Source organism: Prionailurus viverrinus, chromosome B3, assembly GCF_022837055.1.
Source record: "Prionailurus viverrinus isolate Anna chromosome B3, UM_Priviv_1.0, whole genome shotgun sequence".
Lineage (NCBI taxonomy): Eukaryota > Metazoa > Chordata > Mammalia > Carnivora > Felidae > Prionailurus > Prionailurus viverrinus.
This window is the reverse complement of record NC_062566.1, coordinates 21,149,815-21,166,497: the sequence shown is the minus strand read 5'-3', so window position 1 is coordinate 21,166,497 and position 16,683 is coordinate 21,149,815. Positions and strand designations below refer to the sequence as shown.

Here is a 16,683-nt window from a genome sequence, read left to right as displayed (position 1 = left end):
ACATCTGCTTAATAACCCAGAAAACTGCCAAAAGACTACCACAAAGGACTCTCCAGAGCCAAGCTTAGATAAGAGGCCCACAGAAGAGGGTAGGAAGGGTGGAGAGGTGGTGCACGCTACATGGACGGGCAGGAGGGAGCCGAGGTGGTGGAGGCAGAGCCCACCTGGCAAGGCAGAGCCCCCCAAAGTCTGGCTTGCAAAAGCAGAGGGGCTGAACTCCGTGAGTTCTGACAACCAGCAGGGCATAATATCTGGAATTTGAAAAGTCAACCGCTCTGCTCTTGGAGAGAGTGGAGGCCAAGAGGATGCCAGGAGGGAGAGTTGTTGAGTCCCAGAAAACAGAGCTCAGCTTCGCTGGGGAACAAGGGCTGGCAAGCACCATCTCTCTCTCCCATTCCCCAGCCGAAATTCCAAAGGGAACCAGTTCCAGTCACAAAACTTGCTTACACCACGCAAATGCCCACCACAGTGCTTCTGTGGATCCATCCCTCAGACAGGCCTGCCTCCCTCCCAGTGCTGCAGGGCCCCTCCTTCAGGGGACCACCAACTGCAAAGCTAGCTAAGCCTTCCTCTCCCACCCCTGTGCACCTTGCGGACCCACCCCGTCTAATACACCCTTGGCCAGATCCCATTGAGACAGCACCACAAGCCTGGCAGTGTGCAAGCAGCCCAGACAGGGGCCACACCACTCCATAGTGAGTCCTGCCCCTGGGACAGAGGAAGATAAGGTACACACCAGTCTTACTGTGTCCCCAGTGGTGGGCTGGGGGCAGACATTGGGTCTGAATATGGCCCCACCCACCGACACAAGTTTCTCCTGACAGAGCAGGGGAAGTGCCCTGAGTTTGGGGCTACTCAGGGAATACCCAAAATGATGAAATGGAAGAATTCTCCTCAAAAGAAACTCCAGGAAGTAGCAACAGCTAATGAATTGATCAAAAACGATTTAAGCAATATAATGGAATAAGAATTTAGAATAATAGTCATACAGTTAACTGCTGGGTTTGTAAAAAGCATACAGGACAGCAGAGAATCTATTGCTACAGAGATCAAGGGACTAAAAAATAGTCATGAGGAACTATAAACTGCTATAAATGAGGTGCAAAATAAAATAGAGCCAGACATAGGATGGATTGAAGAGGCAAAGGAGAGAATAAATGAATCAGAAGGTAAAATTATGGAAAAAGAGGAAGCTGAGACGAGACATGAAAAATCCAGGAGTATGAGGGGAGAATTAGAGAACTAAGTGATGCAATCAAACAGAACAATATCCAAATCATAGGAATTCCAGAAGAAGAAGAGAGAGAGAAAAGAGCTGTAGGGGTACTTGAACAAATCATAGCTGAGAATTTCCCTGAGCTGGGGAATGAAAAAGGCATTGAAATCCAAGAGAAACAGAGAACTCCCTTCAGAGGTAACTTGAATTGATCTTCTGCATGACATATCATAGTGAAACTGGCAAAAGAGAAAATTCTGAAAGCAGCTAGGGATAAACAGACTCTAACTTACAAAGGTAAGCTCATAAGAGTAGGGACAGACCTATCTACTGAAACTTGGCAGGCAAGAAAGGAATGGCAGGAAATCTTCAATGTGATGAACAGAAAAAAATATGCAGCCGAGAATCCTTTATCCAGCAAGTCTGTCATTCAGAATAGAAGGAGAGATAAAGATTTTCCCTAACAAACAAAAATGGAAAGAATTCATCACCGCTAAACCAGCCCTACAAGAGATCCTAAGGGGGACTCTGTTAGTGAAATGTTGCAAGGACCACAAAGTACCAAAAACATCACTACATGCATGAAACCTTCAGACATCACAATGACTTTAAACCCATATCTTTCAATAATAACACTGAATGTAAATGGACTAAATGCTCCAATAAAAAGACATAGGGTATCATACTGGATAAAAAAAACCAAGACCCATCTATTTGCTGTCTACAAGAGACTCATTTTAGACCTGAGGACACCTTCAGATTTAATGTGAGGGGATGGAGAACTATCTATCAGACTACTGGAAGTCAAAAGAAAGCTGGAGTAGCCATACTTATATCAGACAAACTAGACTTTAAATTAAAGGCTGTAACAAGAGATGAAGAAAAGCATTATGTAATAATTACAGGGTCCATCCATCAGGAAGAACTAACAATTATAAATGTCTATGTGCCGAATATGGGAGCCCCCAAATATATAAAAACAATCACAAACATAAGCAACCTTATTGATAAGAATGTGGTAATTGCAGGGGACTTTAATACCCCACTTACAACAATGGATAGATTATCTAGACACAGCATCAATAAAGAAACAAGGGCCCTGAATGATACATTGTATCAGATGGACTTGACAGATATATTTAGAACTCTGCATCTCAAAGCAACAAAATATACTTTCTTCCTGAGTGCACATGGAACATTCTCCAAGATAGATCACACACTGGGTCACAAAAAAGCCCTTCATAAGTATAAAATCATTGAGATCATACCATGCACACTTTCAGACCACAATGCTATGAAATTTGAAATCAACAACAGGAAAAGTCTGGAAAACTTCCAAAAGCATGGAGGCTAAAGAACACCCTATTAAAGAATAAATGGGTCAACCAGGCAATTAGAGAAGAAATTAAAAAGTATATGGAAACAAACAAAAGTGAAAATACAACAATCCAAACGCTTTGGGATGCAGCTAAGGCAGTCCTGAGAGGAAAATACATTGCAATCCAGGCCAATCTCAAGAAACAGGAAAAATCCCAAATACAAAATCTAGCAGGACACCTAAAGGAACTAGAAGCAGAACAGCACAGATACCCCAAACCCAGCAGAAGAAGAGAAATAATAAAGATCAGAGCAGAAATAAGCAATATAGAATCTAAAAAGACTGTAGAGCAGATCAATGTAACCAAGAGTTGGTTTTTTGAAAAAATAAACAAAAAAACCTTAGTCAGGCTTCTCAAAAAGAAGAGGGAGATGACCCAAATAGATAAAATCATGAATTAAAATGGAATCATTACAACCAATCCCTTAGAAATACAAGCAATTATCAGGGAATACTATGAAAAATTATATGCCAACAAACTGGACAACCTGGAAGAAATGGACAAATTCCTAAGCACCTACACACTTCCAAAACTCAAAAAGCAAGAAATAGAAAACCTGAACAGACCCACAACCAGCGAAGATATTGAATCAGTTATCAAAAATCTCCCAACAAATAAGAGTCCAGGACCAGATGGCTTCCCAGGGGAATTCTACCAGACATTTAACACAGAGATAATACCTATCCTTCTCAAGCCCTTCCAAAAAATAGAAAGGGAAGGAACACTTCCAGACTCATTCTATGAAGCCAGCATTACTTTGACTCTGAAAGCAGACGGAGACCAGCAAAAAAAAAAAAAAAAAAAAAAAAAAAAAAAAAAAAAGGAGAAATACAGGCCAATATCCCTGATGAATATGGATGCACAAATTCTAAGCAAGATACTAGCAAATATAATTCAACAGAATATAAAAAGAATTATTCACCAAGATCAAGTGGGATTCATTCCTGAGCTGCAGGGCTGGTTCAACATTTGCAAATCAATCAATGTGACACATCACATTAATAAAAGAAAAGATAAATCCATATGATCCTGTCAATTCATGCGGAAAAAGTATTTGACAAAATTCAGCATCCTTTCTTAATAAAAATCCTCGAGAGAGTCAAGATAGTAGGAACATAGATAAACATCATAAAAGCCATTTATGAAAAGCCCACAGCTAATCTCATCCTCAATGGGGGAAAACTGAGAGCTTTCCCCCTGAGATCAGGAACACGACAGAGATGTCCACTCTCTCACTGTCATTTAGCATAGTGTTGGAAGTTCTAGCATCAGCAATCAGACAACAAAAGGAAATCAAATGCATCAAAGTTGGGAAAAATGAAGCCAAGCTTTCACTTTTTTGCAAATAGCATGATATTATGCATGGAAAACCCAATAGATTCCACCAAAAGTCTGCTAGAACTGATACCTGAATTCAGCAAATTTGCAGGATACAAAATTAATGTAAAGAAATCAGTTGCATTCTTATACACCAATAGTGAAGCAACAGAAAGATAAATAAAGAAACTGATCCCATTCACAGTTGCACCAAGAATCATAAAATACCTAGGAATAAACCTAACCAAAGATGTAAAAGATGTTTATGCTAAAACTATAGAAAGCTTATGAAGGAAATTGAAGAAGATACAAAGAAATGGAAAAACATTTCGTGCTCATGGTTTGGAAGGGTAGATATTGTTAAAATGTCAATACTCCCCAACGCTATCTACACATTCAATGCAATCCCAATCAAAATTACACCAGCATTCTTCTTGAAGCTAGAATAAGCAATCCTGAAATTTGTATGGAACCACAAAAGACCATGAATAGCCATTGTAATATTGAAGAAGAAAACCAAAGCGGAGGCATCACAATCCCAGACTTTAGCCTCTACTACAAAGCTGTAATGATCAAGACAGCATGGTATTGGCACAAAAATACACAGAAACCAATAGAACAGAATACAGACCCCAGAATTGGACCCACAAATGTATGCCCAACTAATCTTTGACAAAACAGGAAATACTATCCAATGGAAAAAAGACAGTCTCTTTAACAAATGGTGCTGGGAGAACTGGACAGCAATATGGAGAAGAATGAAACTAGACCACTTTCTTATACCATTCTCAAAAATAAACTCAAAATGGATGAAGGACCTGAATGTGAGACAGGAAACCATCAAAACCCTAGAGGAGAAAGCAGGAAAAAAACTCTCTGACCTCAGCTGCAGCAATTTCTTACTTGACATATCTCCAAACGCAAAGGAATTAAAAGCAAAAATGAACTATTGGGACTTCATGAAGATGAAAAGCTTCTTCACTACAAAGGAAACAATCAACAAAACTAAAAGGCAAATGACTGAATGGGAAAAGATATTTGCAAATGACATATTGGACAAAGGGCTAGTATCCAAAGTCTATAAAGAACTCACCAAACTCCACACCCGAAAACAAGTAATCCAGTGAAGAAATGAGCAGAAAACATGAATGGACACTTCTCTAAAGAAGACATCTAGATGGCCTAGAAGACATCTAGACAGGCACAGGAAAAGATGCTCAATGTCGCTCCTCATCAGGGAAATACAAATCAAAACCACACTCAGATATCACCTCGTGCCAGTCAGAGTGGCTACATTCCAGCCACTCTGGAAAACAGTGTGGAGGTTCCTCAAAAAATTAAAAATAGTTCTACCCTATGACCCAGCAATAGCACTGCTAGCAATTTCCCCAGGGGATACAGGAGTGCTGATGCATAGGGGCACTTGTACCCCAATGTTTATAGAAGCTCTTTCAAAAATAGCCAAATTATTGACAGAATCTAAATGTCCATCAAATGATGAATGGATAAAGAAATTGTGGTTTATATACAATGGAATACTACTTGACAGTGAGAAAGAATGAAATATTGCCTTTTGTAGCAACATGGATGGAACTGGAAAGTGTTATGCTAAGTGAAATAAGTCACACAGAGAAAGACAAATACCATATGTTTTCACTCTTATGTGTATCCTGAGAAAATTACCAGAAGACCATGGGGAAGGGAAAGGAGAAAAGAAAAAGTTACAGAGAAGGAAGGAAGCAGACCATAAGAGAGCTTAAAAACTGAGAATAAACTGAGGGTTGATGGGGAGGTGGGAGTGGAGGGGAAAGTGATTGATGGGCATTGAGCAGGGCACCTGTTGGGATGAGCACTGGATGTTGTATGGAAACCAAGTTGACAATAAATTTTACATAAAAATAGTAAATAAATACCAGTTGCATTTCTATATGTTAAAAATGAGCAATTGAAACAGGAAATTAAGAAAACAATTCCATTTAAATTAGCATCTGAAAGAATGAAATACTTAGGGATAAATTTAATGATGGAGGCAAAAGACTCATACACTAAAACTATAAAACATTGTGAAGGAATTTAAAGAAGACATAATTTAATGGAAGACATCTTGTATTCATTGATTGGAAGACTTGGTATTGTTAAGATGAAAATACAACCTAAAGTAATCTACACATTCAGTGCAATCCCCATCAAAATCCCAATTCCTTTTTTCTGTAACATGGAAAACCCCATTCTAAAATTCATGCAGAATTATGGAACCCCAGATATCCAAAACAATCTTGAGAAAGAAGATCAGAAATGGATGTCTCGCATTTACTGATTCAAAACTTACTACAAAGCCCTGGTAATCAAAACATTGCAATACTGGCATAATAATATACACACTGACCAGTAGAATAAAATAGAGTTCAAAATAAACTTTTACATATATGATCAAATGATTTTTGACAGGGGTGGCAAGACAATTCAATGAATAAAAGACAGGATACTTAATAAATAGTGCTGGAAAAGCTGAATATCCACATGTAAGAGTGAAGTTGCATGCTTAAACCAGAGACAAAAATGAGCTCAAAATGGATCATAGATGTAAATGTGAGAGATAAAAGTATAAAAGTCTTAGGAAAAGATGGGAAAAGCTTCATGACATTAGATTTGGCAATGATTTCTTGGATACGGCATTGAAGTGCAGGCAACAAGAACAACAAAATATAAATTGGACTATAGCAGAGAATTCTGTGCATCAAAGAACACAGTCAACAGGCTGAGAAGACAACCAGTGGAATGGGAGAAAATATTTGCAAATTGTATATCTGATATGGGTACTTAATATTCAGATTATGTACAGAACTCCTGCAAGTCAACAACAACAACAAAAAATCACGCGGTTTAAAAATAGCCAAAGGACTTGAACACACTATTTATCCAAAGAAGATATACCAATGGCCACTTAGCATGTGAAAAGATACCTAACATTACTAGTCACGAAGGGAATGAATATCAAAACCACAGTGAGATACCATTTCACACCCATTAAGATGGCTATTATTTAAAAAAAGAAAAAGAAAAGAAAAGAAGTGTTGGCAAACTTACAGAGTAATTGGAATCCTTATGCATTGTTGGTGGAATATAAAACAGTTCAGACTCCGTGGAAAGCAGTGTGACTATTTTTCGAAAAATTAAACATAGAATTATTATACAGTCCAGTAATTCCAATTCTAGGTATATACCAAAAGAAACAAAAGCAGTGACTCAAACAGGTAGTTGTACACCAACATTCACAGCAGCATTATTCACAATAGCTAAAAGTTTGAAACAAACCAAATGTGCATTAACATATGAATAAACAAAATGCAGTATATCATACAATTGAATATTATTTAGCTTTAAAAAGATGTGAAATGCTGATATGCTACAACAAAGATGAACTTTGAAAACGTCGTAAATTAACTAAGCCTGGCACAAAAGGACAAATATTAAATGATTCAACTTATGAGAGATACCTAGACTAAGTAAATTTATAGAGAAAGTAGAATAGAGGTTACCAGGTCCCAGGGGAAGGGGAGAATAAGGAGTTAGTGTTTGATGGGTACAGAGTTTTCTGTTTGAGATGATGAAAAACTTCTGGAGATGGATGTTGGTAATGGTTGCACAGCAATATGAATGTACTTTCCAGTAAACTGTCACTTAAAAATGGTGCAAATGGTAAGTTTTACATATATTTTAAAAATAATTCTTTATTGTTTCATGTTTAATTCTACTAATTGTTGACTTGTATGCTATTTGTTTTTGCTCTGTTTGTCTAATAAGCTGTTTCATACCCATTTTCTGTCCTTTACCTATCATCTTCTTTTTTCAAAGCTTTGTCTTCTTCTGCCCTTAGGAAGGTTCTACAAGTTTGCCTTCTCCCTTCCGTTTTACTGTCCCCAGACCAGCAGCAGCACCGTCATCTAGGAAATTCAGAACTGCAGACCTTCTGTTTAGAATCTGCATTTTAACAAAACCCCTCTGTGATTTGTATGCCCATTAAAGTTTTAGAAGTCATTTACATCATTAAATTATTTTCAGCTGTGTCAAGCCTACTGTCTCTGTCTTCAGTATAAGTATCAATTCAGTGCCTATGGCTGGGAATCCTAACCTTTTTTTTCTTAGCTTTACAGAATCTATCTATGCCTTTATCTCAGGCTCTTCTTTCCCTATCTCCCTGTTTTTGTTCTAAAGAGAGCACATATGCATTCGTGCCTTTTGACTACTAGACATATATCTTCCAAATATTCCAAGTTTCATTTTCAATGCTTCCACACTTTTCATATAACACCTCTTTGTTTTATTCACGGTTATGCTTATGTAGGCTATATGCTAGACACAAATTGATTTTCTAATGAGACTATGGATATGGTGACCCTCATGTCCTTCAGCCTCATTCTCACCTTGGAAGCCTTAACCTCTTAGGGTATAAATCTGAAAAATTGGTTAATGTGCTCCATTTGTTATGCCTAATTGCATTCATTCAGAGTAGGACCTCTCTTCTGACTGCTGGGTTAACTGACTAAGCCTTGAGGTCAGGTGTAATGTATGGTAATTTGAACAGAGTCTAGAATGATATCTTCTAATCTAGCATGCATGGTTTCCAAGCCCTGTGGATATCTGCCTTTAGCACCAATAACTTTTCTTTAAGCTCATGGGTTATATGTATTTGGCTGTGTTCCCCAACCACTTTTAACCAGAGAATTGTATCCTCCAAACCTATATAGAAAGAGAGAGGGAAAGAGGGACTGGATGTTTAGGTTATGGAGCAAGGCCAGACCACTCATTCTGTCTGGCTAATGCTATTCTTCTAGCCCTTTCCAGGGGAACTCACTGTAGTCATGAAGATGTTCTAAAATTTGTACTGTCTGATATAGTAGTCTCCAGCCATATGTGACTGCTGAGCACTTCAAATGTGATTAGTGCATCAGAGGAACCGAATTTTCAACTTTTATTTAATTTTAATTAAAGTTTAAATGTAAAATAATCACATGTATTCGTGCCTACCATTTTTGAACAGCATACTTCTAGATGTGAAGCTCTGCCAAGTGACATAACCAGATCCAGATAATTAGGGAGTACTTTCCTTGTTCTTTCAAATTGGTTCCTCCCTTCCTCTTCAGAGGGTTGAGCTTGTAGTATTCTCCTCAAGACTTCCTCAATCATCCATTTTGACAGTTCTGTTCTTGGCAGATGATTAAAGATCTGGCATAGACTTTTCTGTTCATTTTGGTTTTCAATTCAGCACTATTACCAGTTTTGGACTTCGTGTTGCTTTATCACCATATGGTTTGAAAATCAAGAAGAGATACATCAGGACCTGTCTCATTTTCCTGATATGACTACTCATTTCAACAAAATTGATATTTTTAAAATGATAGTGGTTCTATACTGAAACATAGAGATAAATAATCCTGTTTTAGAAAAATGCTGTCTACTAAGGGCTTTGCTATCCTATCTCACTCTTGAGAAGTATCAGGTTGTGATTTCCATTTTGTATAAGAGAATTTATGCTTTTCTATGTATGTTATTATCTTGGTTGATTGTTATATCTCTTGCTATATCTCTTGTTATATCTATTGCTACAATGCTGCTGTGTAACAAACAGCTAGGAAGTCTCAATGCCAGATGATAATAAGTGCTCATTGCCTGTGTGTCTGTGTGATTAATGAACATCTCTGCTCATCCTGGCTAGTTCATTCACAGACCTGGGGGTGGGTGGTCTCTACAAGGGATTAGTGGGCACCTCCATACTTCTCCACTTGGCCATTCTCCATCTAAGACCAGTGGACTCATTTGGGCATGGTTTTCTCACAACAAAGGCAGAAGCACAAAAGGAGACTGGAAACAGAATGCCTCTTGGGAGCTAAGCTTGAGACTGGCACATTGTCACTTCCACATATTCTGGCAGACAAAGTGAGTCACAATTTGGCCCTCATTCAGGAGGTGGGCAGACAGCTTCTTTTTAGTGAAGAGAATTTCAAATGACATGGCTAAGAGCATGGATATTTGGAAGCAAGGAAAGAATGGGACTGCCAACATCAATTTAACCCAAAAACTTTCCCAGCAACATGCTAAGGGGTCTGCATAGCAAAGGCTTTTGGGCAGTACTATGAATGTACTTTATTAAATTTTTTGTAAAACAAAAATTGGAATAACTTAAATGTTGGTTTATTCCTTGTGTTTTCTCCACATTGAATAGTAAGCACTTGCTTTAGAATAATACGTAGTCAGTTTGAGTTATTTGACTTAGGCCCTTAACCCTAGCATCTGAGTTCCTATTCCTGGAAAAATGCCTGATGAACTTCGTATATGGAGAACCAGGAAGAAGAAGACTATGAGTTACCATAGAGCTGTTGTAAATGGCTAAATGGTTACCTGCAAAGCACTAGTCCAGATGGGCTGCTATCCCATGACCATAGACACAGCAATTGCCCAGAGTTCGCAGGCATTTAGGCATCCCAAGTGCAAGCCAGAGGTCACACAGGAGGTGCTTCTAACTTGCTCCTAAGTCCTGTTAGTTTAACAAGATTGTGATCAGAGAGCCAGGATTCCACTGACGGCTTCATTTTGCTGTGATCATCACTGCAGTGGAGGCCATAAAACTCATGCACATCAACATTGGCCCACTAAGAATTCATTCTGCAGCAGAAAGATTCACAGAGACCACTTGGCTATTAACACAGGGGGTGTCCCCCAGGCATCTTGACAAATGAGCCCATGGAGCTCTCAGTGAGTCAGTAATTGTGCAGGGCCAGGGCTCTTGCTTGGAGTGCTTGAGAGAGGGCAGGTTGCCTCTTACACTTAGATTTGAGGGATTAAATCCAAGAAAGGTTAAGATATCTCTTTCTTTTTCCACTTCTTGAGTTCCATGCTGTGTGCTTATGCCTGGTCCCCATATCTTCAAAGTCATTTTTTTGTTCAATGAGTATTTATGGGACACCTACTGTGTGCATGCAAGGAACTATTTCAGGCATTGAGGAGATGGCCACCAACAGGAGAGACAAGGCCCTGCTCTCAGACTTGCCTGAGGAAGTAAAAACGACCTGCAAATCAACAAATAGATGGTGCTCCAATTGTAGATGGTTCTAAGTGTAATGAAAACATTAAAATGGGAGTAATGAGAGGAGAGGTAGCTGGGCTGAGGTACTTTAGTTCTGGTAGGGCTCTGAGAATGCCAGTCAAGGACATTTTCATCTCTGTCCTGTCTGGTATTTACCATGAATCTAAAAGATTAGTACAAGTCGATAAAGAGATTGTGTGCATGGCCTAAATGATTCACTACAAGTAACGATCCCAGACTCTGCCTATAGTCCACCTTTCCCAGCAGCATTGGCAAGGAGGGCTTTTGTACCTTGGCTAACAATTGAATATTTCAAGTAAATGTTTATGGTATTTAGTGTCATGATAAACCAACAAAAATATTTCCACAGCAGCTTCTCCACATGGTCTGCAGAGAATTCTGCATTTGTGCAATGACATGAAGAGTTTGCATCTGCCCTTATAATTTTCAATTGGTGAAAATTTAAAAATGGAAGTGCTGACACCAAGGTACAGCTCGTAATCTTAATGTAATTGAGACAAAGTGAAAACCTTGCAACATGCTAAAAGCCATGGGTCTCTTGACTCAGGCTTCCTCACTCAGCTGTGCAGGCAAACGACACACAGGGATAGTTTATAGATGGCGTTCAAAGATGACACTTATCACGTAATAGAATTTTAAATTTACTGGGGATAACGCTCCTCATATAAACTTTGAGTTTATTCCTTGGATTTTCATACTTTTGACTATGAAACACATCTTTAGGAATATATCACTTATAAAAGCAGGACTACCTACTAAATTCTACCCTATTCCACAATGGGTTAAATATCACTATTGTTACTGCACGTGTAGCATGTAGAATATTTACTATCTTCCTTTACATATTGTATTTACAACTTGCCATATATATGATAAGAATATTACATGTATGTATATGATCTCTCTGTGTATATATTATATATGTATACTTTATGTGTATATATTTTAGATATGTATACGTGTATTTATATATATAATTACAAATTTCTCTACCTCCTTTGATCTTCAACAAGAACCACACACCATGAGTAGCCTTTTAAAATGTTGAATATACAGTATGTCATACTTTAAGGCAGAAGAGATGTTAAAGAGGTAGTATAGGATTCTGTCTGCTTGGATCTGAATTCTGCATCTGTCTTCCAGCAGCATTGTTAATGTGGTCAAGCTATTTAATGTTTCCTAGCCTTGGTTTGTTTATCTTTCAAATGAAAATGGTAATAACACCTTCATAATATGGTTATTAATTAAATGCATGAGTGTTTAAGGCCTGAGCATAGAGATGGGTACAAAGTAAACTCTCAACCAATGTTACATAAAGTACAGATACGACAGCATGCTGTTCTGAGCCCTGAGATAATAAATCAAAATCCTTTTCTGTAGCATTTCCTAGTCTTCTATCCATCACTTCTCAACTTCTCCATCTTTTTTTTTTTTAATTTCTGTTTTCAGCACGCTCGAAGTGTGACTATTTGCAAAGAAAGTACATATTGAATGGTAGACACTTTTTCTGTCACTTGGCTACCATCTTTCTCTCTCTCTCTCTTTTTTTTTTATCATAGGCATAAATTGCAGCCTTAGACACTCTAAGCACTGTTCTCTCTCAATTAGAAAACAAAAAAAGAAACAATGACACTTCAAAAAAGTATCTACTGAAGAGTAATAATGCAAAACTCCTTAGCCAGTCATGTTTCTCACTGACCCTACCACTATTCCTTAGAAATGGTAGTGGAATTCTCAGATTACAGAGGGTTGTGGAAATGGAGCTAGATATTGGTTAAATTCTCCTCTCAGGACAAATAAAGTTTATTGAGGAAAATATGAAAAGTTGTGGGTAGAGGTTGGGGGTTATGCAAATGGAATTCAGTCACTGTGGCTTTCCTGCCTTTGTTCTATTCCCATTAACTAGGCTTGAGGTCTCAGTTCTGAGTATTCAAATTCCCTTCCACAGTTTCTGCAAAGCCTCAGGCCTCAAAATTTGGCCAATTCATGCAAAAAGTTCACTCCCCTAGTAGTCATGAATTTAGCCCAACTTGGAAGAAGGTTTTGTGGCTCAGGGAGAGGTTTTGGAGTGTTGCACTCTTCTTGATTCCTCTTCCCACCCCTCCTTTCCCTTTTCTTACCTTTCTGTCCCAGTAGCACACAGACCTCTTTCCTTCATGTGTCATCCCTATGCTTACTTTTTGTACCATGAGTAGGCGCTCATGTCGTACTTTTCATCATGAAAGGGTTTCTCTGTTATTTCTTCCATAAGGAGAAGAGTATTAATACATATTTTTACCTTATTCTTCAAGTAAATTAGGAAAAGGGCTCCATTTTATAGGCAGTATTATGCCAGAATGAGAAGACGAGACAACAGGTATACTGGATACTGAATACCCTTTTATAGATTCTTCCAGCATCATGTTCCCCTTCCAGTAATGCCCATGAAACACACTACATAATGTCACAATAAGTGTGAGTCTCTAAACAATCTGGATATGTTTGTGTTCCTGTTTGTATCAGTGACACTGAGAATAAGAAAAACAAAATCGTAATCTCAATTATTGGCCCTTTCAAGTGAATAGGTACCAAAATATGTAGGAACTTAAAAACTTGAATATTTCCAGTAGAGATGTTTTTCCTTTCTTCATAAAATTCATAATTTTAACAGAAATTTATTCTAATTTTGCCTTATAGACATCTTGCACGGATGTTGGGTTGTCAATATGCCATAAAACATGCCAGAATTTAAGTGTGAGGCTGGTTCTTCAGTTGTCTAGAAAGTCAGATGCTATGGAAAAATATACCAAAGAGCTAGGTGTTGACTTTGGATTATAGAATGCTATCCACTCCTTAGAATGATAATTGAAAGTGTTATGACATTTGGAAAGGACACACTTTCACCATTGGTATGGGCTTTATAGCATATGTCTCCATAGCACTTGCATACTATTTGTAGAGAATAATTTAGTATTTATCCATAATTGCCAAATATGTTGACATTTTCCCTCACTGTTCTTTTTGGCCATTGAAGAGTAGAACTTTTCTCAACCTGCTTCTTATCCATATGCTAATAGAAAGACATATTTTACTACTTCACTTATGTTAAATGAGACTAGCCCAACAGAATTGGCACATGCCTGGTGTTTTACTAGTGTTTTGATTAAGATCTGCTGATAGGAACAGAACTTTATCATGTAGCCCAAAATAGAATATTCATATGGAAGTCTATCTAGAGAAAGCTTATTACTGGGCTTCAAGAAAGGTGGAACATGGAAGGTGGTTGGGAATTCAAGGTAACTCGAATCTCAGGAAAAGACATTCTTACTTCTTCATTCTTCTGATCCACCATCTAATGGCTATAATGAGGGCTGGCAGTTACACATTCCACATAATTTATAAAAATGCTCTTCCTTCAAATATGTAGTACATGCCCTGCAAGGCCATGTTCTGTGATCCAACCATAGTGACCACTATTTCCTCAACCATCTACTCTCTGCATTTTCTCTACCTCTATTATTCTTTCTCATGCCTCACTCTCCAATTTCAAAATGACATCAAAATCCTCTAATTCATGAACTTGCAAGGTCAGCTCTGTTCTTGCCCTGTCTTTAATTTACTTCCATGTAAGAGAATTCCTTTAGATCCATTCTGCCTTTTAACTCAAGGCCACATCATAGATTCTTGATCAAGTAATGGTTCAGTCATCTGTAACTGTGGGTGGGATTCTAGAGAAAAAGAGTATAAAATATAGTGGATGAATTGCATTTCAACTGAGGATTTGTGTAGGTTGGTTTTCCTAAAATGAAGCTGTAGACAGAGTTGGAAAATAACCTGACATTTCTAGAAGTGTTACCTCTTAATGTACAGTTGATTTAACCATTGCATGGTGGAGGTTTAACTGTCCTTGGACAGTTAATGATATAAATTCTTTCCATGGCCGCAGATGACCTTAAGGAAAGCTAACCAACTCAATTTTCATTCATAATTAATAACCAAATATTTTCTTTGAAAAGATATATGATCTCATGGTGAGAAACTCTGAATCACTAGGATCCAGCCCAAAAGACAACTATAATAAAATAGGATCAAGCAGAAGCTTGGCTGAGAGTTCCAAAGTGCAGCCTATGAATCTGTAGCTACATAGACATTCACATGAATCAAAGAATTTAATCTTGATCTAATCAGTGATGTTCCTGCACATACGTTTTTTCTGTGCTATAAAACTGTGCTATAAAAATTGAAGACCAAAGCTTCCTTAGAAACACCTTCTTCTGCTGTAGATTATCCAAAGTCAACATGAGTAATTTTAAGAGATTTAAAGTTTTTATATTGCTTTTCTTGATAAAGCTGGACTATAGGATACTGAAAAGTTATTCATTCAGTACACATTATGAAATATGTTTAATCAGGTGTACTTTGAGGAAAGGATGCCCTACATGGACATTACTCATTGTTTAGCTGGAAGCAGTTTCTCTGCTACATTTTCTCATACCATCTTTAATATATGCCTTCATCTGTGTATTTCAGAATCACCACAACCGCAGCATGCATGATGGACTTGAGAAGATACCCCTTGGATGAGCAGAACTGCACGCTGGAAATTGAAAGCTGTGGGTATCTGTACTTCTTTTTCATTCACTGTATTTTAGGTGTTGTCATTATTTGGCATCTTTTCCAAGGCATATATAATTTTCTTGCCATAGTTTTTAACTATCTTAAATGCAGGAGGCTTAATCCTCTACTCCACAAATTTAACTGTCATGAGAGAGACAGAAACAGAGACAGAGAGACAGAGACAGAAACAGAGACAGAGACTCAGTATAAAGAAGTTCTCCTGTCTAATCTGATTAAGAGAGTCTGCTTGGTGTACTGAAATGTAAGAAAGCAAGCTCTCCTCACCTTGATCCATTCAGTGAGAAGAGAAAAAACACCGAGATGCAATTTTCTCACAACATGCTTCATCACACATGAGTGGCTCTACTCCTGGGAACCTGGGCAGTTGGAGTAAAACTCATTTCCCATCAGGAACTCAGCTTTACAAGCAAGCTATTCCTGCATTTTGGCAATTTTCTCAATTTTAAGAGATTCAGATGCCTTATTGGTATTTCAGTGTTGAATACGTTTTTTGTGAGGGATGAAAACTGCATCTTTATTATCTAATAAACAAGTGTCCCTCCTGATACCTGAACTACATCTCCTGGCATATCCAGATGTTGCTGTTTCTGTTGTTACTTATGCTGGTCTATCATAGATTGGTTTATAATTAGTCTCAGTTAGGTTTAGTCTTGCCATATTTCTTTAGGGGGAAGGCAAATGACTGCAGTGTTACTGATGCATTTGTGGTGAGAAGTGAGTGTCATTGTGAGCAACCATACTGGGAAGTTGTGCTGGGTGTACACATGTTTTCATCCTGTATAGAACTGACCCCACTGTGCACCTCATTTCGACAGTATATCACTGTCAACTTTTCTGAGAGCCATGCTTTCAGAAAGTGGGGGACATGAAATCATGTCAAGTGATGCATAATGGAATCATCTGGGGAGATTTAGCATGGAGGACAGAAAGCTCAGTGGAAAAATAATGATTTCCCAGTAATTGAAGGTTTATCTTAGAAGTAAAGTGGATTCTGTATGGCCGGAAGGCACAACTCCCAGTGAGGTGATGGAAATTTCAGGAAGGCAAAT

The 16,683-nt window shown here is 38.1% G+C and overlaps 1 protein-coding gene across 1 annotated transcript in view; it reads left to right on the top strand.

Annotated features, from left to right (window-relative positions):
• Positions 1 to 16,683, top strand: part of GABRB3 (gamma-aminobutyric acid type A receptor subunit beta3) — a 244,740-nt gene that overhangs the window by 190,289 nt on the left and 37,768 nt on the right. Inside the window, exon 5 of the mRNA XM_047864612.1 lies at positions 15,527 to 15,609. Within this exon, the coding sequence (XP_047720568.1) occupies positions 15,527 to 15,609 (83 nt within the window). The remainder of the gene's footprint in view (positions 1 to 15,526; positions 15,610 to 16,683) is intronic.